At 41.9% G+C, this 26,439-nt stretch overlaps 3 protein-coding genes and 1 long non-coding RNA gene across 6 annotated transcripts in view; 1 reads left to right on the top strand and 3 right to left on the bottom strand.

Moving 5' to 3' along the window:
* Window positions 1-2,422: 2,422 nt before the first annotated feature.
* Window positions 2,423-5,720, bottom strand: ub2v2 (Ubiquitin-conjugating enzyme E2 variant 2). 2 transcript variants are annotated; one of them, XM_014140102.3, is made up of 4 exons: window positions 5,443-5,720; window positions 3,893-4,041; window positions 3,426-3,551; window positions 2,423-3,273 (listed from the first exon to the last, which is right to left on the bottom strand). In XM_014140102.3, exons 1-4 carry the CDS (start codon window positions 5,495-5,497, stop codon window positions 3,127-3,129), a joined length of 477 nt encoding a protein of 158 aa, XP_013995577.1. In that variant the 5' UTR covers window positions 5,498-5,720; the 3' UTR covers window positions 2,423-3,126.
* Window positions 5,721-6,043: 323 nt separating this feature from the next.
* On the bottom strand, window positions 6,044-18,370 carry LOC106569128 (DNA replication licensing factor mcm4). 2 transcript variants are annotated; one of them, XM_014140128.3, is made up of 17 exons: window positions 18,106-18,370; window positions 17,427-17,508; window positions 17,184-17,339; window positions 16,653-16,816; window positions 16,429-16,530; window positions 16,194-16,289; window positions 15,949-16,044; window positions 15,550-15,688; window positions 13,266-13,486; window positions 11,961-12,081; window positions 9,220-9,479; window positions 8,471-8,836; window positions 8,099-8,226; window positions 7,499-7,706; window positions 6,932-7,160; window positions 6,492-6,625; window positions 6,044-6,347 (listed from the first exon to the last, which is right to left on the bottom strand). In XM_014140128.3, exons 2-17 carry the CDS (start codon window positions 17,488-17,490, stop codon window positions 6,255-6,257), a joined length of 2,577 nt encoding a protein of 858 aa, XP_013995603.1. In that variant the 5' UTR covers window positions 17,491-17,508; window positions 18,106-18,370; the 3' UTR covers window positions 6,044-6,254. The 2 variants fall into 2 exon arrangements, with proteins under 2 accessions (XP_013995603.1, XP_013995601.1); XM_014140126.3 differs by having other exon boundaries at window positions 17,427-17,533; window positions 18,106-18,216.
* A 1,226-nt stretch (window positions 18,371-19,596) lies between these two features.
* Window positions 19,597-21,094, top strand: LOC100196464 (CCAAT/enhancer binding protein (C/EBP), delta). Its single transcript, NM_001141493.2, is given in 1 exon segment — window positions 19,597-21,094. A coding segment is annotated over 1 exon segment (924 nt). The 5' UTR covers window positions 19,597-19,821; the 3' UTR covers window positions 20,746-21,094.
* A 717-nt stretch (window positions 21,095-21,811) lies between these two features.
* Window positions 21,812-26,439, bottom strand: part of LOC106569129 (uncharacterized) — an 8,269-nt gene continuing 3,641 nt past the window's right edge. Inside the window, exons 2-3 of the long non-coding RNA XR_014380339.1 lie at window positions 24,114-24,208; window positions 21,812-23,489 (exon numbers count right to left, since the gene is read on the bottom strand). This is a non-coding gene — a long non-coding RNA (uncharacterized LOC106569129). The remainder of the gene's footprint in view (window positions 23,490-24,113; window positions 24,209-26,439) is intronic.

The raw sequence follows: 26,439 nt of genomic DNA, 5'->3' as shown, positions 1-26,439 counted from the left end.
AAAGAAATTCCACAAATTAACTTTTAACAAGGCACACCTGTTAATTGAAATGCATTCCAAGTGACCACCTCATAAAGCTGGTTGAGAGAATGTCAATAATATATTTAGATTTCTTAACAGTTTTTTGGATACTACATGATTCCATGTGTTATTTCATAGTTTTGATGTCTTCACTATTATTCTACAATGTAGAAAATAGTAAAAATAAACAAAAACCCTTGAATGAGTAGGTGTGTCCTAACTTTTGACTGGTACTGTACATTCAAAGCCACAATTATTGTGCTATTGTGTTCTCTATCTGGTTGCATTTCAGTCTCCACCGAGGACATCTTTTGAGAGAAATAATCAGTCACACTTTATTTGGATAGTCCGGATTTTGCCATCTTTAGATGCTCTAGATGGCCATACTTTCAACAAACTATCTGTGGATAAGCAACTACTTGCTAAGCTTACAGTTAGGTTTAGAATAAAGGTCAGGGTAAGGGTTAAGGTTTGAGCTAGTAAATAGTTAGTTGAAATGTTACTGACAGTCTGTAGAGCATCTACAGATGGACTATCCAAATAAAGTGTTACCAAATAATCACTTGCGGGTGTCCAGGATGATGACTTAATCACATCAATTAATAATTTATAGCTTGTGCTTTGGACACCAATTCAAAGACACAATGAGGACACATGGTGACTGCTACTGCTGGCTAACAGGCTGGATGCACAGCACGAGTAGCTAGTGAAACCATACTTCCCTTTGGGAAGCAGCCTAGTCTAAAGCATCTCTTTCTTAAGAGTAATATAAACATGCAGCAATGAAGACCCTGGAGACAAACCTAAGCAGCATCACACTGCTGCCTCTGCCTTTTAGAACCGTCATGGCCCCTAGAGCAGAAACCACAGCTGGATCATCCAGTAGTATTATCTCACAGGTATATAGCGCCCTCTAGGGGATGATGATGTCACAGCTGATTTATTATAGAAGGGCTGAAGCTACAGTATGTAACAAGACGGGGTGAATCTTTAATCGTATTTCCTTGATTCGTCAAGAATTTCAATTTTTTTCTTGATTCCCACTTTAGCTCCTTCTCAAATCACACCAGAGGGGAAGGTCCCGGATGGAGAGGACGCAAGGAATCAAGGAAAGATCATTGAGATGCAGTCCATCAGGGAAAAGAGATCCTCCACCAGGTCTTCCCGTAGCACCTTTTCAAAGCTGGTTTCTTCCCAGCATCAGTACAAATGAACAGACAAATGATAAGTTGGACAGTAGTGACTTCATGTGTAAATCATACCAAAATATGGACTCAAGACATTGCTGACATTTTTCCTGTGTACTCCAGTAGATATTTCCTTTGTATATTTAGGTTGCTTTAATGAGTTATTATGCTGTTACTGAGATGACCATGCTGGTGTATAGTTCAACACCAGTGTTATTTACAGTAAAGGAAATATTCAGTTATGAGATATTTCTTTGTTTTCTTCCTCATCTTTTGGGATACCATTTATCCTTTTTTTCTGCTGAGAATATATATCCATTGTTTATGTAAACCTATCAGCTTGAGTTGAGATCTATAAACAAATACAGCAGAGAGAATGCATGAATACATTTAACAAAGGAAATGTTTGTGGTTATGCTGACATTGAGCTCTCCCATCCTGAGGTTATGTGGTGTGTGTGTGTGTGTGTGTGTGTACACTATGTGTATGTGATGTCCAGTCCACAACGATATGGGCGGTCTACCCTGCAGTGAATGTGATGCTCAGCCACAAGACAGTCAAGCTGCTCTCAGTCAGGCCACTGCAGTGGGGGAGATTTATGTGGTCAGGTCATGTGGAGGACTGGCACGGTGGACTTGCAGTCACTAACCATTACGGTCACCCCCGGGTCTAACGTCACACAATCCTCTGTAACATGAAAGCTGTACTGTACTGATACTGACCCTCTCCTGCAATCCAGAGTTCTGACAGACAGTATAGGAAAAAGGTGCAAAATAACTGTCCAAAATCATGAATTAATCAGTATTGTTAATCAGAATGTATTGCCTTTAACACATACAGCTCATAACTGTATGAAGAAGGGTCTCATAAAAACTCAAGCTAATGGATAGTTTTATAATTATCTGCTAATACAATAACTTGACTATGGCTTGGCAAATGGCTATTATACACTGTCCAAATGGCCTGACATCCCCCTTGTAATTGTTTAGGTGCCAATTCTTAGTGGTTAATCCCCAAAGCCCATTTAAAGCATGAAAGCAAATGTCTTAAGGCTAACAAGTGCCAAACCATTCTATTGCTGATCTATGAGAATCGTTGATAGTCCAAGGCGTTATTCAGAATGTATTCAATATAACTGCTGCCGTATAATCTTCATCTTCCACAGATATTTCATTATAGATCGAGTAAAAATTAATCCAGTTTGCAACATACAGTATTTCTCAAGACAGTGATTTTAATGTCAGAGAAATCGCAATGTCATAAACTTGTCATTTTCTCTAGAAGTTAAATACAAGGTGTATTCTTTCAGAACAGAACAGGCTTGAACATACGTTACAAGTCAAAGAGCTGCAGAACAGAAACATTATTGGAATCGTGTCAAATACAGATATACTTTTTTAAATCCTTCAAACCTTGTGACACTACTTCTGGTCTAAAGCCATATTTTAATCTTCATCTGCATGATATGTCAACGTACCTCCTACATTTGACTAAATTCCAACTTAAATGTGGTTTTTGATTAGTTAAAGCATGCCATCATACACACATTTCAATTATTTATTTTAGTGACCTGTCATTCGAAACATAAATTGTTTGACTTGGGTATACACTTGGTGCCATGCTTCACTTGTAAAGCCAACTTGATACATCTCACGATCATAAAGTGAATGGTCACACTAACTTCAATAGAAGAGGAATAACTGTGTGCACTTGTGGTCTTAAAAACACAATTTCACTCGCAGTGGGGACGTTCTGGAATGACCATAGGCTAACTAAAAGGAATGTCCAATCTTGCTCAGTCTAAATTCTTAAAATAGTGGAGTGAGAATCATCACATGATTGTGATGGCCAACACAATCATTTCTAGGAGAATAAGATTTAAGACAATAGGGGTCAAAAGTAAACAATCCATGAACAATTAATTACTGTAGGTTTGTCCTTCTGGTGGTTGTGGAAGCTTCATATTCTCTTTGGACATCATTAGACGCCTTAACTCTTGAAGAACAACTTTAATGCTATAAGAGGTTTGCCATTTAGATAGAATTGGTATGCTACGTGTATCCACCTGAGAGAGAGAGGAGAGGCAAATTAGTGATCATCCTTTGATGAGCACTAGACACTGGGTTTACCAAAAACATATGTACATTAATAATTCAACAACATATTTAGACCTGTATCATTTGTAAGGGCAAAAAATGTAAATGTGATGTTACTTACCATCCCATTGGAATTATTTATGCCATTCATGCTAATTTTTGTTACAAATCTAACAATTGGAGGTGATTCAGGATATTTAGGACCACATTCCACTTTCAGACTGTATATCCTGTTCTCATAATTAGTCTGGAAAACAAAACACAGAAACAAACATTGCTTGGTCCGGGTAATGGTGATGAGCTATGCTCATTACTGTGCCTGTCTTGACTTACTGGTTTTTATTTTTTAAAACCATTTTCAACAACAACATTTTGCCAAAGCGTGGTCTTAGAACAGACAACTATTACATTTCCACTTCCTGGTGGAAATGGCACGGTGAGGTGCTTATGTTACAGAGGTAGTTTGGTAATCAAACCTTGAGTGCGGTGTAACCTTGCCTGAGACTTTTGTGACTTTAGCTCAGCTGGCTAACACAGTCATGTGGCGTGCAGATGTCTCTTACTTACTCCTGCTGCGGTCACACTTACTCGTGCCGGTCCGATGATCATGCCTGTCCACCTTGTTAGCGTCATATCTTCATCATCTTCAAGGCCCCAGCTGACTGTTCCATCTCCAACACCTTTCTGACCCTCTTCAAGCTCCTCCAACAAGCAAAAATTACGTGGAACTTTAACTCCTGAAATAAAAACAAGACAAGAGTTTAAAAACTAGAAGAGGCGATCCTGGGGAGGGTTTGTCCATGCTACCCTCAACTGTTCAGGCCACACAATACAATATCAAACTGCTCACTCAAGTTAAATGCAACAAATTCTTAGAACTTGCTATTTGCTTGCGGCTGAAAACAGGCAACCAACTGTCACTATCCCTTGTGCTGTATGTCACTAGAATGAATACTTCCTTCTAATGGGTGATGTCAATGCAGGGTACCATTTCAACTGTACACTGATGGTAAAACATCAGTCTGACCTGGCATGATCTTCCCAATCTGACCCCATGAAAGTTTATAATTAAGAGATCATCCTAACAGTCATGAACCTTATCTATATGTAGCCTATTGAACACTGGATAATTAGTGATGATGGCCTGGGCTAACCTCATCCTACATGAATCCAGAGAGGGAATGATGAGATAAAAAGATGCCTATGTGCGATTTTGAGTGGGTGTTGTGTTCTGGATCATTCTGTATGCCAGGGTAGAACCAGAGACATGGAACCCCCGTGCTTGGCTATGAAACTTATGGGATGCAACCGTCATGATTCCTCAAAATTAACCAGTGCAATATCAGACCTGACATGGGCCAACTTCCTTTATTCCTACAGGCGCAATACAAACAACGAACTGAGAAAGGTCATGTGTTAATAAAAAGGGTTGCATAGTAAATGTGTGATATGCCGTTTCCTTCAATTAATACGAAACTTTGGTCTGGCATGCATAATAAACTGCAGCAACTTCACGTCCCCGTGGCTAGTATATACAAATCTAGTTAGCTAGCTAGTACAACAGTTGCACGAGCGCTAAACTAGCTTCCTCTCCTTGCTGCATGTGAGTAGCTAGCGAACTATTATGAAAACCAGTGGTCTCTTGTAAAATTACGCCAGTTCTGTTTGCTACTAACTAGCGAACTAATTGTAAAAATCTGCAACTTTATAACCAAAGTTAGCAAAGCACCCAAGCTAGCTACCTAGCTAACGTTACCTAACTACTGTACTAGCGAAACGTATCAAATATATGTTACTGGGTGGTAGGCTAGCTAAATTATCCTAATCCCAGTAAATTATTATGCCAGTTTGTGACCAACTTTGTATAGATCATGAAAATATACATATCCCATATAACATTCTGGTTTTGGCTAAGTTACAGAGTAGTGAATACACCACTGAATTTTGCTAACTAGCCTAGCTAGCTAACGTTAGCCACCACTCGATTGCTGGCTAGCATGCTGCAAGCATTTCAGACCCCAGGTTTATCTTCTAAACATTGTTCTCACGTAAACAGCACATAGTATTTTTATATTCTATGACTCCAATTATATAAATACTTAAATGTTTACATATTTCCCAGAGTGAAGCAGACAAACCTGAGGAGGCCGCCATCTTCTTCAGCCAAATCCAGAAGCACACAAAAAGTGCCATAAACGAGGGGTGTGTCAGGTTAGGTATATCTGCAGAAAACGCTCCCACCGGTTCCTTCCTCGTATTCGACTATACACTAGATTCTGGACAATATTTGGAGATGCATGTGGCTGACAAGGTGGTCAATCGCAGGAGGTGCGCATTACACAGCTACGAAATATGCTTAAGAATAATGCTTTGAATATATACAGGACCTCAGCTGGTACAGCCAGAAGAGGATGGACCACCCATAGACTACATTTAGGGAGTTTTTGCTTCCTCTTTTTAGTCTATTCCGGGTAACTAACACCCGACTGCTGAGAAAGGTCTTTATACAATAAAATTATATACAGTATTCCAAAGTGCAAACTGCCGGTCACCATGGCACACCTTGTTATAGTTGTGCATTGTAGCACTGGCATGTTTGTCATCAGCATTTGTCCATGATTAGCATGAGTAAAACTGAGTCACCCTTCTCTGTTGGCCCAATGTTCATTTAAATATTATGGACAAATCAATTTATTACAACAACAAAAAAAGAATAAAAGCAACCCTCAACATTCCAAATGACATACAAAAGCATTTATTTATTGCGCACCATAATAACATTGAGACACCAAGCACTACCAGGAATCACAAAGCATACAATGCTAGCCATCAACATGGTCAAACATTCTTTACACACCAGTATTCAGTACAGAGAGAAAGCTGTTGCTACAGGGAAATACATGTGAATTCAATGACTGTACAAGGAAAGAAGGGAGATGCGTGTGTTTCTTTACAGCAGGCGAACAGTCTTTCCAGTGACGGTCAGATAGTCTTCGTCTGCCAGGGCACGCAGAGCCTCTTCAAACATGTCCTTCGTTATTGCCTGAAAAAAAGAAATAATTGGGGGGAAAACAAGGGTCAGATATACACCATATTCAGAAGATATGCCTGCCATCCAATTAAAATACATTTCCTATATAGTTAGTTCTCATCAATAGGAAAAGCAGAGCTGGTAGGTACTACTTACGGCTTCAGACTGTCCTCTGAGGTCATCAAACAGCTGCTGGTATTTCATGGCAGGGGTCTTTCCCCTGGACTGGATCATTTTTTTCAGAGCCTGGGCCACTTCCTCCTTACGCTTACGGGCTGTGGCACTCATTCCTGGATTGAGTAAAAACAAGACAGGTTAATACTTTAAGATATTGACTAAGGTTGGGTTTGCATAGTCAACCAATTCTAAACATTAAACATGGCATGGCAGACAGGAATTTGAAGAGCTGTCATAGTATGTGACCAGGAACTACAGACATTTTAGTCATTTAGCAGAGCGACATAACAATTAGTGCTTTCATCTTAAGATAGCTAGGTGAGACATCACAAATCGTATCAAGTCAATTTTCCCTTAAAGTATTTATCAGCAGTCAGTGCTAGTGGAAAAGGTGTTGTTTTAGACAAAGGCTTCCATACCAGTTGTGAGAATGGAGATGTCTACGAAGCCAGTCCTGGGGTCTGTAGCAGACTGCTTGAGGGCCTCACGGTGCAGTCTCTTGGCCTCCTCCACGTCGACTGTCTCCACCTTGTCAGAGAAGCGCACCTTGGCATGGGCCTCGGCCAGTCGGATCAGAGACTCCAGCTGCCTGGGGTAGGCAGACACCATCCCCCGCCCACTGCCGATCTTCCTCATGTCCACATAGGCCTGGGAGAGAGAAAGATACCCATACAGTCAATCCAATTTCTTTATAAAGCCCTTATACACTTTTGAATGCTCTCGCATGATATTTAAGTGCAACGTTGACCAGAAGGTCTTTGTCTGGCCTAAACCTGGAACCAGCACTTTCACACAACTCGGGGCCAGAATCAAATATTTTCCTCCAGAAGCCAGTGGATGGATGACATTTGTTTACTAGCCAGTCACTCAATACTTTTTTCCCCCCAGCATTTATCTGGTGGCATGGTGCTAATGTCAGGCCCTGAAGTTACATCTACATCACAACCACTTTTAACTTGGAGCATTTTATTTAAATGATATCGTACTTCAATGAGTGCCTGGCTGGCTTCTTCGTTCAGTCTGGGGTTGATGTAAGTGCGAGCGTATGCAATGTAGTCCTTCAGCACTGCCATGTCCAGGAACTCTTCCTCGATCTGCTCCTCGCTCTGATAGTAGAGCGCCACCAGGTGGTGAGCCAGGCGACGGTCGTACGCCTCGTCTTGAGGATCCAGCATCAGGAAGATCAGATCAAATCTGTAGGGAAGAAAATGGCATTTTGATTATATAATAACTAACATACATAAACCTTATTGATTTACAACAGCTCATAAGAGCATTGAGCCAGTAACCGAAAGGTCGCCAGTTTGAATCCCTGAGCCGACTAAGTGAAAAGTATGTTGATGGGCCCTTGAGCAAGGCACTTAACCCTAATTGCTCCTGTAAGTCGCTGTGGATAAGAGTATCTGCTAAATTACTAAAATGTAAATTATATGCATGTTGTGAGTGCAACATTTATCTATGCCAACAAGTCTCAGTTGTTTGCGGTTCAGTGGCCGTCAGTGAAGCGACCCAAATAGGATATTATTGACAATCAACACCATATATCAACAGTGTTCAGGGCTGTTAAGCTATCAGGTAATATTTACCTTGACAGCAGTGTGTGAGGGAGCTGGATGTTCTCGATGGTTGTCTTCTTGGGGTTCCACTGAGACTCCACGGGATTGGCTGCTGCCAGGACGGAGGTGCGAGCATTGAGCTGGCAAATAATTCCAGCCTGCACAAAGAGAAGTGCTTTGTGAGAAACTACCCTGTCGTTCACCATTACTAACAATCTATCAAAACAGAAACAAATCAGAATGCTTCTACAGTAGGAAAACTATTTCATCATTCTGTTAGCAACACCAAATTCAACACGTAAAAATGTAACGTTTTTCAGAAGTGCACTGGTCATTAGGACTAGTCCTGAGCATTGCGCTGAAACTTCAGTCTCAACTTGTTTTGTCCTTTTCTAAACCCACCTTGGCAATGGAGAGAGTCTGCTGCTCCATGACCTCATGCAGCACAGAGCGCGTGCTGTCACTCATCTTGTCAAACTCATCAATACAGCATATCCCGTTATCACTGAGCACCAGGGCTCCGGTCTGCAGTACAAGCTGCTTGGTCTCTGGGTCCTTCATCACGTAGGCTGTGAGGCCCACGGCGCTGGAGCCCTTCCCAGACGTGTACTGACCGCGGGGCACCAGGTTAAACACGTACTGCAACAGCTGGGACTTGGAGGTACCGGGGTCCCCACAGAGCAGGATGTTAACCTCGGCACGGAAGTTACCGCGGCCTGTCTGGCTGAAGTCTTTACGGGTGCCCCCGAACAGCTGGAGAAGAATACCCTGTGGAAGAGAAAGTTCGTCCTGGTCATGACTTCAATTAAAGTAAAATCTAAATGCAGGCAAAATCAAACAATTGCTGCAGTAAAATGCCCTGGGAAAAGAATGACAAACTTTATAGTACTGTTCATGGATGTTGAATAAAAGCAAAACCCACTAATATGAAAGACTGCAGTTACACATCCCTGGCAGCAGAGGACGCCACACTGCTATGGTCATCTGAAGGGATCGATGGGACAATTGTCCTGTGGCGAGTTTCCCAAAAGCATTGTCGTACAAACATCTTATAACCACAGCAAGCAATGTAGAAAATATGATCTTAGAGCTGCAATGTTGCTTCTGGGAAACTCATCCTTGACTGATAGTTGATAACCATCCCCACTGACCTTCTTGATATCCTCTTGTTCGTAGATGCTGGGGGCCAGGGCGGAGGACAGACGCTCGTACACGTCCGGTTTGGCGGCCAGCTCCTTCAGTGTCTGGACGCGCTCCTCAGTGAAAAGCTTCTGGTCTGAATCCTCATCCAGCCCATGAAGGCGCTTCTCGTCCGTCTTACGGAAGTGGATGACGTCGATGTGGGTCTTGTACACCGATTTCACGGTGCTCTGGCGAGGGTTCTCACGCATAGGAACCGCTCTGTAGATACCTGTTGTGGAGATGAGTTTAGTAATGACGATAGTCATTTTCTGTTTACCATCAAATGTCACGTTAGTGATGTACGTGCATCCTGACATCAAAAAGCTCTGCAGAAGGATAGCTAACACTGTTGTTGGGAGTCTCATAACCTTGACAAACTGAGTGAGTGATCACCATAAAAACACACAAGGCTGATGGCTATAGCCATGTTCAACAAGTACATTATTCTTCTGGCTTTATCTAGCTCTATTTGGCATATATTACCCTGCCTCGCTGGCTTGCTAGGTAATCAATCCTCTGATGACATCTGCGATATTGTAGATGATAACCATTTGATTACGTGTTTGTTTAACTTGCACAAGCTGCATTTTATGTTGCATGTGATCATATCCACTGCTTTGTAAACAAAGATGTTTCTGATGAACTGCGTGGGCAACTTTTCATGACTTGGACAGAAAATGGGTCTATAGGACCAAACTGCAGTAAGGCACAGCAGCAGTATGCATGACTAGGGCCAATAGCTTTACCTGACATGACTGGACCAGGAAAACTAGGCCCATGGTTATAGGCTTTAAAGGGACAATCCGCAGTTGAATCAATAAAGTGGGCACCCCGCCATTGTTTTGGTAAAAAAAAAGCTGAGGGATGGGCCTAGAGAAATGTAACCACCATTCATAGACAATTATTGTCGCAAGGACTGACCATCAAAGACATCGAAATGATAGCTTTAAGCATATTTTGAGGTTTTACAGTGTATACAAAGATTGAAGTAAAACAAGCTTATATTTTGGTTTCTGGCAGTTAACCTCTTGGGGCTAGGTGGGACGCTAGCGTGCCACCCGTGGTGCACTCCATCAACAGCAGGTGCATTTCAAGAGCGGCAAATTTGAATCCAAATAAATGTCAAAATTCAAATTTTTCAAAAATACAACTATTTTACACCATTTGAAAGATAAACATCTCCTTAATCTAACCACGTTTTACGATTTCAAAAAGGTTTTACGGCGAAAGCATAAATTTAGAGTATGTTAGGACAGTACATTTACAAGAGTTGTGTGTAATGTTTTGTCAAGTCAAAGACAGGGTCACCAAAACCATAAAACCAGCTAAAATGATGCACTAACCTTTTACAATCTCCATCAGATGACACTCCTAGGACATTATGTTAGACAATGCATGCATTTTTAGTTCTATCAAGTTCATATTTATATCCAAAAACAGCGTTTTACTATGGCATTGATGTTGAGGAAATCGTTTCCCTCCAATAACCGGCAGTCAAGTCAGCGTCACAAATTAAATAATTAAAATTAGAAAACATTGGTAAAATATTATATTGTCATTTAAAGAATTATAGATTTACATCTCTTGAACTCAATCAACTTGCCAGATTTAAAAATAACCTTACTGGGAAATCACACTTTGCAATAATCTGAGCACTGCGCCCAGAAAAATACGCGTTGCGATACAGACTAGACGTCATGTTGGGGAGATCTAAAATCAAAAATACTATGTAAATAATCCATTACCTTTGATTCTCTTCATCAGATGTCACTTCCAGGTATCACAGGTCCATAACGAATGTAGTTTTGTTCAAAAAAGCTCATCATTTATGTCCAAAAATCTCCGTCTCGTTAGCACATGATGTAAGCCAGCCGGACTTCTCGTCATGAACGAGGGGAAAAAATATATTTCCGTTCGTTCAAACATGTCAAACGTTGTATAGCATAAATCATTAGGGCCTTTTTTAACCAGAACATGAATAATATTCAAGGTGGACGAATGCATACTCTTTTATAACGTATTGGAACGAGGGTACCCAACATGAACTCGCGCGCCAGGTGTCTAATGGGACATCATCGTTCCATGGCTCTTGTTCGGTCAGATCTCCCTCCAGAAGACTCAAAACACTTTGTAAAGGCTGGTGACATCTAGTGGAAGCAATAGGAAGTGCCAAAATATTCCTAAGCCCCTGTGTTTTTCAATGGGATAGGTTTAAAGTCAATACAACACATCAGGTATCCACTTCCTGTCAGAAAATGTCTCAGGGTTTTGCCTGCCAAATGAGTTCTGTTATACTCACAGACACCATTCAAACAGTTTTAGAAACTTTAGAGTGTTTTCTATCCATATATAATAAGTATATGCATATTCTAGTTACTGGGTAGGATTAGTAACCAGATTAAATCGGGTACATTTTTTTTATCCAGACGTGCAAATGCTGCCCCCTAGACCCAACAGGTTAAGTGCCTCATGAGCTTAGTTTAAGTTATATTCCTCAAAAGTCAATGAGTATATCTAATTCATATATAAGTCAAAAAATTGGTGTAGCAACTGCGGATTGCCTCTTTAACTAGAGCAGAGTCTTTCTTGGTCAGATCACATGGAAAGTTAAAACTCTTAGCCCTTCATAGCCTGTGTGACCATATCACCAACAGCAAAGCTATACAGCCATCAGTTCAAAGCTATTTCTTTTGCGGGTCAAACAGCTCACCAGTGATGTTGATGCGGTCTCCTGGCTGTACTTTGTCGACCAGGTCGTTGTGAGCGTACACTATGGTGGTGTGAGGGGTCTGCCCAGCAGGCATGTCATCAGGAGACTCCTGCACTTTGATCTGAAAAACAGAGAGGAGAAAATTCATCAGTGAGAAAAAAGGATCTCTGCTTCTTTAGTTGTGGCTGGGAATACACTAGTATTGTATTTGTGAACTAACCCAGGAAGATAAGCTCTAATGGGTAACTAAACCATTATCCCATCAGCTCTGTTCCAACAGCATCAAAGAAAAGTATATCTTCCATTGAAGGTAAGCAGACTGTCGTACAGTATAAAGACATCCCCTCTCCTTGGTAGAGGTATTCAAGGATCCACCTGTACCCGAATACCTGAGACCCGAGCGGGTCCGGATCCAGAATTCTAAATAATGTCAAAGTTCTGGGTTGGATCTGATTGTCACGGGTATGTGTAACTTTAACTGACTTGTCTGGAAGGACCCGTACACAGCTGAACAAGACTGCTGCAGTAGAGAGAAATTGTATGCATTTATGCTGCTGCTCTTTTCACAATAGTGGCGCGTGTACCTTGTTGTTGGACAATCGTAAGTCAAAGCAGCAATAGGCTACAAATCATGTGACGTGCCAAATACAACAGGTGTAGATCTTACTGTGAAATGCTTACTTACAAGCCCTTAACCAACAATGCAGTTCAAGAAATAGAGTTAAGAAAATATTTACTAAATAAACTAAAGTAAAAAATTCAATAACAAGGTTATATACAGGGGGTGCTGGTACTGAGTCAATGTGCGGGGGTACATTTTACCTCCGTGTGTGGCAAGAGTTATGAGATATCTAATAAATGGAAGATGGAATTAAAATGACGGAATTCAAAGTGAAAAGGAAGTACAGGCTAACAGGCAGGCGGCTACTTAATATTTTGAATGGAGTTGTTTGTTATTGTGTAGGACGAGAAAACGCATGCCTTGATTGGCTAAGCTAGCTTAACTAGTTTCTCCTGGTTTGATGCAGTCAAGACAGGTACTGAGTAATCATATTGGATGATAAATAACCTAGCTATGGGCAGATATTAGTCTACTGTAGCACGAGTCGGCTTGGTTGGTTGTCGTATCTCCCACGTGTCACTTGCTCACACTCACAGTAGCCAACACACACAGCACGGCCCCTGGATCGACCAGGTCTATACGGATCGGCTCTAGTTGCAGATGGTTCAGTAGTTCATGTATTGGTGTCTTGTCCTACTATAAAAAACAACTACTGGTGCCTTCTTCCTCTCCCCATAGCTCACCATCTGTTTGTCGGAGAAGGCAGAGCGGTTATGGATGAGGGCCAGGCTGTGGGTGGTGTTGCAGTTGCGGCACACTGCAGGTTCTGCGATGCGGCCACGGTCCACCTCCACACGGGTAGAGAAGGCACACACCTGGCACTGGAAGAAGGCCTCCTGCATTTCTGGGATCAGCTGGGAGGTCCTGATCACCATGCCGCTGATGGTGATCATCTGATCAATGTCTGGGAGGAGAGGGACAGCGAGGCAAGATTGTATTAAAAACAAATCATTAAGCACCAGACCTGGGTTCAAATAGATCTTTAGTCCCAAAAGTGCAAACCATTTGGCACTCTAGGCCGCATGATCAAATGCTTGAAATTGAAAGAAAACATGATTAACTCTTCATATGATTGTGCAACAGATCTGCATGGGTCGTTCAGGGAAGCTAGACATCCATAATATGACATGGCCCAGACCAGGGGTCTCCAACAGATCTGCATGGGTCGTTCAGGGAAGCTAGACATCCATAATATGACATGGCCCAGACCAGGGGTCTCCAACAGATCTGCATGAGTTGTTCAGGGAAGCTAGACATCCATAATATGACATGGCCCAGACCAGCTAGATCTTTTTCCCACATTGTTACGTTACAGCCTTAATCTAAAAATTAATACATTGTTTTTTTTTCTCTCATCAAGCTACACATAATACCCCATAATGACAAAGCAAAACCAGGTATTTATACATTTTGGCAAATTTATAAAAATATAAAACTGAAATATCACATTTACATAAGTATTTCAGACCCTTAACTCAGTACTTTGTTGAAGCACCTTTGGCAGAGGTTACAGCCTCGGGTCTTCCTGGGTATGACGCTACAAGCTTGGCACACCTGTATTTGGGGAGTTTCTCCCATTCTTCTCTGCAGATACTCTCAAGCTCTGTCAGGTTGGATGGGGAGCGTCACTGCACAGCTATTTTCAGGTCTCTCCAGAGGTGTTCGATCAGGTTCAAGTTCAGGCTCTGGCTGGGTCACTCTCAGAGACTTGTCCCGAAGCCACTCCTGCGTTGTCTTGACTGTGTGCTAAGGGTCGTTGTCCTGTTGGAAGGTGAACCTTCGCCCCAGTCGGAGGTCCTGAGCGCTCTGGCGCAGGTTTTCATCAAGAATCTCTCTGTACTTTGCACCGTTCATCTTTCCCTCGATCCTGACAAGTCTCTCAGTCCCTGAAAAAGATCCCCACAGCATGCTGCTGCCACCACCATGCTTCACCATAGGAATGGTGCCAGTTTTCCTCCAGACGCTTGGCATTCAGAACAAAGAGTTCAATCAAACCAGAAAATCTTCTTTCTCATGGTCTGAGAGTCCTTTAGGTGTCTTTTGGCAAACTCAAGCGGGCTGTCATGTGCCTTTTACTTAGGAGTGGCTTCCATCTGGCCACTCTACCATAAAGGCCTGATTGGTGGAGTGCTGCAGAGATGGTTGTCCTTCTGAAAGGTTCTCCCATTTCTACAGAGGAACTCTGTCAGAGAGTGACCACTGGGTTCTTGGTCACCTCCCTGACCAAGGCCCTTCTTCCCCGATTGCTCAGTTTGGCTGGGCGGCCAGCTCTAAAAACAGTTTTGGTGGTTCTAAACTTCTTCCATTTAAGAATGATGGAGGCCACTGTGTTCTTGGGGGTCTTCAATGCTGCAGACATTTTTTGGTACCCTTCCCCAGATCTGTGCCTCGACACAATCCTGTCTCGGAGCTCTACGGACAATTCCTTCCACCGCATGGCTTATTTTTTGCTTTGACCTGCACTGTCAACTGTGGGACCTTACATAGACAGGAGTGTGCCTTTCCAAATCATGTCCAATCAATTGAATTTACTACAGGTGGACTCCAATCAAGTTGTAGAAACATCAAGGATGATCAATGGAAACAGGATGCACCTGAGCTCAATATCGACTCTCATAGCAAAGGGTCTGAATACTTATGTAAGGTGTTTATGCTCAGACCATCCATTTGTTGTTTGTCTATGAATAATTGTAATATTGAGAGTAAAAAATAAATTAAAAAAAGATTAAAAATACCAAACCAGGGGAAAAAATATATAAATATAAAAATAATTTGATAGGGCCCCTTAAAGTTGTTTATTACCATTCTTTTACTAGCTATATTGACAGAAAACACAGCTATTGTACACCAGAGAAGAGAATGTACCTATTTGAAATCTATTTAAAAAAAGACGCAGTAGCTCGCAACGTTTTGTTTTTGTAGCTCTCATGCTAAAAAAAGGTTGAGACCCCTAGTCTAGACTATTACCTTCAGGGTTTAGGCTCCTCATGTTCCTGGTCTTCAGGGCGTTGTATGGCCGCACCTGGATCTGGTGTTCCAAGATGGAGTCTGGGAAACGCTCGAAGAACAGCTCGTTGACAGCCATGTCAAATGTAGGGATGACTTCCTGTGATATAGATTTAGGAGAAACGTTATGAATCACCATTTATATTGGTATGCCCACATCATTAAACATATTGTATCTCTATGGGCAGGCCCATGGTAATAAATGGCAGATAAAGAAAGAAAACCGCCTGTGCTTGCTGTCACAATTGGATTTAATACGGTCATAAGGGATTTTTGTTTTTACTTTGCATTCATAGCTCACTATCCTCCATTAATATTAATGTGCAAGACCATCTGGCACATGTATGCATGTGTATTTACCTGGGGGTAGGAGATGAGCTGCCTGTACAGGTCTGCATCAAAGGACTGCACATGGCTGCAGTTGACATTCAGCACAGGCTCACCAATCACACTGATCTAGAGGGACAACAGAAAAAGAAAATTAACATCACTGCAAAATGACAAGCAAAATGTTGCATTACTTTTCTCAAGAAAACCAAATCCAAGATGAACTAGAGGTAAATGGTTGATCACCGTTTTGGTGTCACACAGATGGGAGACCCTACCTCCTCCAGCTTCTGCATGTAGAGAGGCTCATTCAGGTCCAAACCAGCATTCTCATCCTCATTAGATGTGGGGTCAATGAACCTCTGCAGGAATCTCTGTAGGAAAATTAACAATAAAAGCATTCAGATAACTAGCTTCTATCGATCTAAATAGATTTAACTAAACTTTTCTTTATCAATTACATTTTCATTATTTATTTTTCTACACCAATGAAGGCACACTTAACTTCCATACCTGAAACTTCTCCTTGCACGTTCCCACGTTGACATCAGTGCCCCAGATAACCAGCTTCTGTCCCGCTGCCTGCTCACTGGCTACTGCACCATCTGCACTTGGCTGGTGGAGTAGAAAATGTCCTAAACTGTTAGAGATTTAATGGTATCATTCTATATCTCTGTAGCATTAGCAGTTATACAATTCCTGACTATCATTCTCCATATAGGAGTTTCCCTACTGACCGGCTCGGTGTGGAGGTCCACCTGGGGGGCCTTCCTGACAGATCCCAGGTCAGGGCGCTGTCTGACTGGGGTGCCACGCACGCCACTGCGGGGGGTCCCCTCCACCCTGGAGCTAGGAGTCCCGTACATCAGAGGGGAGCTCATGTCCACCTCACTGGGGAGAACTGGGGAGAAGAGGATAGGACATTGACATGACATTGAGTGATATCAAAGGGTCAGCATCTCAGTTCTTTCAAGTACAGTTCCAGTTTATTTTTTGCAGTTGTTGCACAAATGATCTGGGCCCGTATCCACAAAGCATATCAGAGTAGGAGTGCTGATCTAGGATCTGTCCATATACAACTGATCCTAGATCAGCACTCCTATTCTGGGATGCTTTGTGGATACGGGCCCTGATGTCACAAAGCCTGGAGAAGTGTTTCCGTACCAGAAATGGCAATACTGCAGAATTAAACCTTTTTATAACTGCAAAAAAGACTCTCAAATAGCATCAAGCAGCATTCTGTGTGTCAATGATGGTAAGGCAGTTACCTGAACGGCGTGGGCTGGAGAACAGAGAAGTGTCATGGACTGCAGGGCTGGCAATATCTGTAGCTGGAGATGTGGGCATGGCTGGCAGATCCCCGTTGGATGAGTCCTGACCTCGTCGCCGCTGGGAAGGAGGAGAGACCAGGCCATCACTGCTGGCTACAGACAGAAAAAATACATATACAAGTCAACAATCAACATAACTCTGTAAATATGACTCATATAACCTGTTTCTGTACAACTTACGAGTGACTGGAATGTCATCCCTACTGCGCTTGCTTCCACCGGGAGTTGATGTTGGTGAAGACATCCTGAATGATCACAGGTCCTGGAAATACAATCTGGTTGATTAGCTAAAACAGTCAAAAACAAAAAAGTTAAATACATGCATGCGTAATTGACTTTTACAAAAACATTATGCAACCAGCATGTAACATAGCGAAGTTGAGTTACAGTTAGATAATAATAACAACGCCAGGCTAGTTGTTGCTACTTGCATCCTTTTGACATGTGCAATGAAAGTGAAACAATGCATACTAGCCAGCTAACTAACAACATTAGCTAGCTAGTTATCTGGGTAGTTGACTAGAGACGTCCGAAAAACTTATAAACTAGAAAGAAAATATTTTTTTAATAAATCCTAAACTACCTACTTCCTCTAAATTAAGCATCATCATCATGTTGAATTAAATAACATAATGGCTGGCATGTTCAAGACAAGTGTAAACAGTAGCTAGCTAACGTTATAGCGTGCAAGACACTAACTTAGCCGAGGAAAACCAGTAGATTACTGTGTGACATTACTTTAACTCCCAAACACATATAGGTAATCTGAATTCGCTTTAATAACATAAAAGATTCAATACGAAATGACCCATATCGTTAATTTATCTTCTGATACTATAGAAATATCTTACAATCTTACCTTCTGTAGGATGTAGCTATGTCGTGCGGCTGCAATGAATTTGGCGCGAAATTGTGGTTGGCACGTAATATTCCCGGGAAACTTTGCACCAATAGCAAAGCAAAACGACTTGAGCGCTAACCATTAGCACGTGCACATCGAGGGGGTTCCGGTGTCAATGTCTTAGATCAGTAAATACGGTTGTTAACATTTTTCATGAAGTACATTAATAATTGTATTTATTGTAGCCTTTCATTCTTCTTTTCAGTACTAGACCCATTCTTTTCACTGCAATAACTGTGTGTGTACCTAAAATGGCTGGGTAACCACCCCTTCTGATTTCGTTTAGCCCTACATATATTCCACTCAGGGGCCATAGTGTCAATGTTTGCCAGGTTGCATATGTGCCACTAGAATGTCTATGTGTTCCGAATATCATCAATGGAAAAATACCGAATGCATATCCGTGGGAACACATCAAACATGCAGAATTGCTCTTATAACTAATGACTGCATTCCCTGCTATATAGTAACATATAAAATAAATAACAATCATAATTTCCAGGGTCATCATGGACATTGAATTTCATTCACGTAGATAACTGCGTATTTTGAACAGCAATTGTTTAACACCAAATGAGTGATTACAAATATACTGAACAAAAATATAAACGTAACATGCAACAATTCCAATGATTTTGCTGAGTTACAGTTCATATAAGGAAATCAATCAATTGAAATAAAATAATTAGGCCATAATCTATGGATTTCAAATGACTGGGCAGGGGTGCAGCCATGGGTGGGTTTGGGAGAGCATAGGTCCACCCACTTGGAAACAAGGCCGACCCATTTTTTCCTGTAAAAGGGCTTTATTACAGACAGAAGTAGTCCTCAGCGTGACCTCAGACCTCAATTGCCTGTTTACAGGTGATTGAAGCCCGTAGACCCTTTCAGTACGCTACACACTGACGTCACGCGCGACTCTTGACTGCAGTAAGAAAGCCATCTCCAATCTTTTTTTGTAAAATAATTATTTTGGATGCAGCAGTTATTATCTAGAATGCTTATGCTCATTGGCATAAACTGTAGCAAAAGTTAGCCAAAGCGCCATTTTACTGGTTGAAGTTGAAGTGTTTTTTAAGCATTAATGCAGTTGATTTGCGATTATGACACACACATTATATTAAGCAGGACATTCATACGAGCCTTAACATCCAATTATAATCCAAAAGTAGTGTGAAATGCACTCATAAACAACATGTAAATAGAGACCCGCATCGCCCTCTTGCGGCAATGTTTGCAAATACAAAGGGGTCTATAAACTCTGGCTTGGTATACGCAGCATGATATTATGCACTTGTAAATCAATACACTCGTAGTAAAGAGGGTGGCGTAGTAAAGAGGCGACCACGTGATTCAAACTCAACTCTACTGGCTTGTCAAAGGGGGAGTTAAACCTTTGACGTAAGCAGGGGAAAGTACAAAATACACTCCGCGAAATACAGACGCTTCAGAGAAGTTAGAAACAGGTCATAACCTACAGTGTCTATACAGCCACTATTTTAGGATAAACCTAAACACCACTTGAAAGAAGCAACGGTGTGGAAAATAAAAAGAAGCTATATTAATACAGAGTGAGCGTGATACATTGTTGCATTGTATCAAGCTTGTTCCAACTACTTGACTACTAACGAAATATATTGACGTCCGATCCCACGAAGGCAGAAAGCAGAGTTCATGTGCGACATATACAGCCTGGATCCTCAGTGCGTGTCTTCACAATGCAACATGAGTTGGGCGGTGGAGCCTATCAACTTCTACGACAATAAACTGAGCAGCGGTCTCCAGGGGGTCTGTAAACCCAGTAGAGGTGATCATGACACGGGCGAGGAAAGCACCATGGCCGAGCTAAGTACAGCCCCTGCTATGTACGACGACGAGAGCGCCATCGACTTCAGCTCCTACATCGAGTCGATGACAGCAGTGCCACACCTGGAACTCTGCAACGATGAACTTTTCCTTGACTTATTCAACACTGTGAAGCAAGAAAAGACCGACTTCTGCATGTCAGCCTCGACTACATCGTCCAGCAACATGCAACATATGTCAAGTTGTTCAACCAACGCATACGCATTTGGAAGCCAAAAAGAGACCGAGAGGAAGCTCAAGGGGGGATTTGACAAGGGGGCCTTCAGCGCACCGATCAAGCAGGAATCGGACTGGAGCGACAGTGACATGTCCTCGTCGTTACCTTCCCAGATAGAAACCTGCGAAAAGACCTCCGTGAGCCGTCTCATGGGACAACCAACTCCGCCAACAACCCCAGAGCCCATCTCAAGCCACTCCGGTGTCAGCTCAACCCATTCCTCTCCTCGGAAGATCGGCAAGGACAGAGTGAAAAAGAATGTTGACAGGTACAGTCATGAGTACCGCCAGAGACGCGAGAGGAATAACGTTGCGGTGAGGAAAAGCAGGGACAAGGCAAAGCAACGCAACGTGGAAATGCAGCAAAATATGCTTGAACTGGGTTCAGAGAATGACAGATTACACAAAACCATCGATCAGCTAAACCGTGAGCTCACTGGGCTGAGGGATTTTTTCAAGCAGCTTCCCAATCACAATTCCTCGTTTGTGGGGGCCACGGGTGGGGACATCCGGTGATAAATTGTCACTTTCTAATGAACTTTTGAAAAACATACCTCAACAGACTTTTATTACCATCTGTGTAACAGATGCATTACAAACAAGCGAACATTTATGGCACTGGAAATGTACTGGAAACCGGAGGCCTACTCCCATATTGCTGCCATAATCGTTTTTGGGAAAAATGTTTTTGTATATTAAATTATTTTACCACTTCATTTCCATATTCTTATACCAGATATGATACATGTTTTATCATTCCAGACTTTGTATACGAGCAAGAGCATGCTCACATTTTTATATAGTTCGTATAAAAAACTTGAAATATTTGTCTATATGGAATCTCTAATAAAAGTGCTGAAAAGTCATACAAATCATCTGGTCTATGTGTGTGTTTGGGATGCATAGATTATTAGTACACATCAGTGATTATAAATGACTTGGAATGGTTAAAGTGGGTTTTATTTGGATCTGGTGGTGCCAGGAATCTACCTCTGTTGGAGTTGGGCCACCTCTGTAGAATGACATTTTCATAGCTATTTAAATAAAGACCAGAAAAAGGTCAAATAATAAAAAATAAAAAAAAGAACTATACATACACTAGCATAATACAAGGTTTATTGACTGAGTATAAGCACCATTCATCTTCAGAGATATATTAGGAGGTAGATATTCAAGGAAACACAGAGAAACGTGTAGCTATTTACAGCAAACAGGCATATTTTACAGTCACCAGTTGGACCCACGTGGGCCAAGTTTGACATATGTTACTCCTCTCTGGTCTGTCAGTTCTAACCTTGGGTTGTCAGCTCCTGGGTCCTAACGCGTCATCAGTAACACACAAACAGATCTATTTTTTCACCAATTATTCACATTCTGTACAGAGAGAGCTTGTGGGGCTGGGCTGAGGAGGCCTCAGTCTTTCAGATTTATTTCATGGGGTCCCACTCCCCACTTTGACAGCCTCAGAGGCAGATGTCTTCCAGGCCGATGCACAGGGCAGGTTTCCTGGTGACCACACGGACGTAAGCGCTGATGGGGCCCACCTCCCTCCCCAACACATTCTCCGCCGTGTAACCTGGAAACTCCAGCACATGGGCAATCAAAACCTAACCATGGGTCAATAGTCCTAGGCTATGGTCTTACATACAAGTTAGACATGCTCAATGAGAACAAAAGTTGGAGCTAAGCTAACCATCAAATGTCAATGTTACTCTTATCATATAGTTTCTGACGACAAAACACAATATTGTTATTATTAGATTGGCGGGGGGAAAACACCTAATGCAAAAATTCAATAGACAATATATGTACTGGGTACGGTATGTGGTGCTGATCCACTTCAGTTAACCTGGGTTGCCCGGATTCTCAATAATGGATGTAAGCCAAGAATATACCAAGAATGCTCGATGGTATATGATGGTCAGAGGCATACATTTAGATATATGGCTCTGATGGTGGTATGTGGTGAAACTAGTGGTTGTATATTAGAAGGCAATATAGATCCAACTTCAGCGACACTAGTATCGTGTGGCTTCTCTTACACTATTGATCTGTGTGAGTGTGTGAGGCCATTGTTCTAAACAGATTGTCACGGATCCCTCCGGAACTTTCATTGCGCACACCTGGCCCCTATTCCCACTGATTGTATTTGTATATATGTGGCCTTTGTGCACCATGGTGCTGTGGATTATTGTTACAATGTCCGTTGGTGCATGTGAGTACCTGTGCTGAGTGTTTTGGGCTTTCGTGACCTTGTGGATTGCGCAGATGATTACGGGTCTCGTCCCGTGTGTTAATCATTGTGCGTGTCTGTATTTATTCGAGGTACTCCTCGCTCTTTTGCTTGGGTTTCAACCCTGTGTTTTGTGTACGTGTTTGTTTGGCGTTCGTCCCCGTGCCTTTACACGGCACGTTGTAATTTGGGTTATAATTGAAAAAACTATTACGCATTCCTGCGCCTGTCTCCCAAATCATTGTTACCAACGTGACACAGATCTCTTATCACAGTCTAACTATGGGACATTGGACAGATGACAATGATGTCACTGTGTCAGCAAATATACTGAGTTTGTTCTGACACATGGGAGGATCCAGATGCTGTACAGGTGCACTTAACCACACTTAACTGAGAGATAAGCACTGTCTACATAAATAAAGGAAGGTAATGTACCGTATATTACATAACAGGTGAGCGAGAGAGAACTCACCTCATGGCCAGAGGCTGCAGAGTACAACACAGACATGACGGTGCTCTGCTGGAGCTAGAAAACAGCAGAGAGAGAGAACTCACCTCATGGCCAGAGGCTGCAGAGTACAACACAGACATGACGGTGCTCTGCTGGAGCTAGAAAACAGCAGAGAGAGAGAACTCACCTCATGGTCAGAGGCTGCAGAGTACAACACAGACATGACGGTGCTCTGCTGGAGCTAGAAAACAGCAGAGAGAGAGAACTCACCTCATGGCCAGAGGCTGCAGAGTACAACACAGACATGACGGTGCTCTGCTGGAGCTAGAAAACAGCAGAGAGAGAGAACTCACCTCATGGCCAGAGGCTGCAGAGTACAACACAGACATGACGGTGCTCTGCTGGAGCTAGAAAACAGCAGAGAGAGAGAACTCACCTCATGGCCAGAGGCTGCAGAGTACAACACAGACATGACGGTGCTCTGCTGGAGCTAGAAAACAGCAGAGAGAGAGAACTCACCTCATGGCCAGAGGCTGCAGAGTACAACACAGACATGACGGTGCTCTGCTGGAGCTAGAAAACAGCAGAGAGAGAGAATAGTCACCATACTAGGTGTTTGAATGGTCTGTACTGGTCCATCAAACTACAGTTCTTCATATATTACAGCACATGCATTATAAGAATGTTATAAGATATTATAAGCATGGACTTTATTTCAGAGCATTTTTCGACTGTTTCACGTTCCCATAACGATACAATCAAAGACTTTATTTGACAGCGACGCTGTAAGAAAATACAGAAGTATGAGGATACCCTTAAAGTGATAAGATGTTTTGAGCTCACACCTTGATTAAGATTAGATTTGATCATACTTCAATTTCTGTTAATATATGCGTATACACTGCTATCACACATTGAAAATACAGCCATTTGCCAATGCACATTCACATAACTAGAACTCAAAATCACAGACTCTCGCCAGGGAATCACAAGCCACACAATCTAATGATTGACTAGAGACAACACAGACATAAGGTGTTATAATGCAGATGATGACTTCACATTTCAACCATAATACCGAAGACCCCTCTGGGAAAAATTCAGTTATTAGATTCTATTGTATTGGGAAACCAATAATTCAATCAGTTTATTAGGCTTATCCAGTATAGCTTATCAGCAAGTGCATTGAAGACTTACAGCTTTTGGGGTGCCATCTCCAAGCAGTTACTCCCACATAAGCTGCAGACTGGCCAGGAGTAGGCCATGTCCTCATCCACACCAACTATCACACCCTGCAAACACCAACACAACCATCAGCACCAGCCAGAGAAACAAACCACTACAGGACACCACACTGACCAAACTGGCTCACATAGGCAAGCAACAAGGGCGGAAACTGGGACTTAGCGGTTTAACCATCTTATCAATATTCCACTGTGGTTTGGCTTAAAAACGAAAGATATAACTAGCTCTGTAAGAAAATAAAAATGTAATTCTTATCTGTGAGATGATAAGGACAGCAAGCGTTTACTCCCTTAACCAAATTGACACATTTTCAGTTAATGACCTGAGATGCAGCCCGACACACACATGCACACCAACTTATGTAAGATACAGTGCCTTCAGAAAGTATTCACAACCCTTGACTTTTTCCCCCCAATTTTTTTTTCTTAGAGCCTCAATTAAAAATGTAAGAAACTGAGATTTTGTATCACTGGCCTACACACAATACCCCATAATGTCAGTGTGTTTTTAGAAACTTGTGTTTTTAGAAAATTGTACAAATTATTTAAAAAGTAGAAGCTGAAATGTTTTGAGTCAATAAGTATTCAACCACTTTGTTATAGCAAGTCTAAATATGTTCAGGAGTAAAAGTGTGCTTTACAAGTCACATAATAAGTTTCATGGACTCACACTGTGTGCAATAATAGTGTTTAACATAATTTTTTTGAAGGACTACCTCATCTCTGTACCCCACACATACAATTATCTGTAAGGTCCCCAGTCGAGCAGTGAATTTCAAACAGATTCAACCACAAAAACCAGGGATGTTTTCCAATGCTTCACAAAGAAGGGTACCTATTGGTAGATGGGTAAAAAAAAAAGCAGACATTGAATATCCCTTAGAGCACGGTGAAGTTATTAATTACACTTTGCATGGTGTATCAATACACTACACCCAGTCACTACAAAGATACAGGCGTCCTTCCTAACTCAGTTACCGGAGAAGAAGGAAACAGTTCAGGGATTTCACCATGAGGCGTGGTGACTTTAAACCAGTTACAGAGTTTAATGGCTGTGATAGGAGAAAACTGAGGATGGATCAACATTGTATTTACTCAACAATACTAACCTAAATTACAGAGTGAAAAGAAGGAAGCCTGTACAGAATAAAAAATAATATACACTGGTGTTGGTTACCAAGACGACATGAGTGGCCTAGTTACTGTTTTGACTTAAATCTGCTTGAAAATCTATGGCAAGACTTGGCTGTCCAGCAATGATCAACAAGCAACTTGACAGATCTTGAAGAATTATGTGCTAATATTGTACAACGCTTTAAAAGTTTTATTTTATTTAACTAGGCAAGTCAGTTAAGAACAAATTCTTATTTACGACAGCCAACCAGGGAACAGTGGGTTAACTGCCTTGTTCATGGGCAGAACGACAGATTTTTTCCCCTTGTCAGCCCGGGGATTTGATCCAGCAACCTTTCAGGTTACAGGCCCAATGCTCTAACCACTAGGGTACCTGCCGCCCGAGTGTATGAGTGTAGATAAAGATATATTAAACCCTTTTCTATACTACAGAGCCAAGCAGAGCTGTACCGTGCTGGCCTGGTTACCATAACTGCTGGAACCATGCTGGAAAGGACAAGACCAGCTTACCCAGAAACACTCAGAGCAGTAATAGCTGCCAAAGGGGATTCTAACATGTATTGACTTGTGGGTGTAAATATTTATGTAAATGAGATATTTCTGTTTTTCATTTTCAATAAATGTGCTAACATTTCTAAAAACATGTTTTCATTTTGTCATTATGGGTATTGTGTGTAGATGGGTGAAAAACAAATACATTTAATACATTTTGAATTCAGAATTCAACACAACAAAATGTGGAATAAGTCAAGGGATATGAATACTTTCTGAAGGCACCGTAGATCATTTCCAACTTGATAAAAAAAAAACTCTGAGCCTTCACACAGAGCCAGGCAAGCTGCCAGAAGTTAGAATGTACTTATGAGTGTAGATAAAGATATATTATACCCTTTTCTATACTACAGAGCCAAGCTGGCCTGGTTACCATAGTTGTTGGAACCCTGCTGGAAAGGACAATTTGAAGAAAAAAAAATATCTGAGCCAGGACAGCATGGTTCAGGTTCGTGTAAATATTGCGATTCAGGCATTGGTGTTTGTTGTATTATTCTGCCAGCTGATCAAACATGGAAGACCAGTGAGAGAGTCCTGAACTAATCCAGAGGGTTAACAGTTTGATCCAACATGGAGGACAAGGGAAGGAGACC

This window comes from Salmo salar, chromosome 14, assembly GCF_965601325.2.
Source record: "Salmo salar chromosome 14, fSalSal1, whole genome shotgun sequence".
Classification (NCBI taxonomy): Eukaryota; Metazoa; Chordata; class Actinopteri; order Salmoniformes; family Salmonidae; genus Salmo; species Salmo salar.
Note: the sequence above shows the minus strand (reverse complement) of the source record. Positions and strands in the feature narration are given on the sequence as shown.

Excerpts from the sequence above, each read along its gene's own strand:
- ub2v2 (XM_014140102.3), bottom strand. The coding sequence starts at position 5,497 with ATGGCACTTTTTGTGTGCTTCTGGATTTGGCTGAAGAAGATGGCGGCC. Across the intron at positions 4,042-5,442 it reads GAAGATGGCGGCCTCCTCAG|GAGTTAAAGTTCCACGTAAT; the intron begins GTTTGTCTGCTT and ends TTTTTATTTCAG. Across the intron at positions 3,552-3,892 it reads TGATCATCGGACCGGCACGA|ACTAATTATGAGAACAGGAT; the intron begins GTAAGTGTGACC and ends TTTGTTTTCCAG.
- LOC106569128 (XM_014140128.3), bottom strand. The coding sequence starts at position 17,490 with ATGTCTTCACCAACATCAACTCCCGGTGGAAGCAAGCGCAGTAGGGAT. Across the intron at positions 16,817-17,183 it reads CTCCAGCCCACGCCGTTCAG|TTCTCCCCAGTGAGGTGGAC; the intron begins GTAACTGCCTTA and ends TCTTCTCCCCAG. Across the intron at positions 8,837-9,219 it reads AACAAGAGGATATCAAGAAG|GGTATTCTTCTCCAGCTGTT; the intron begins GTCAGTGGGGAT and ends TCTCTTCCACAG.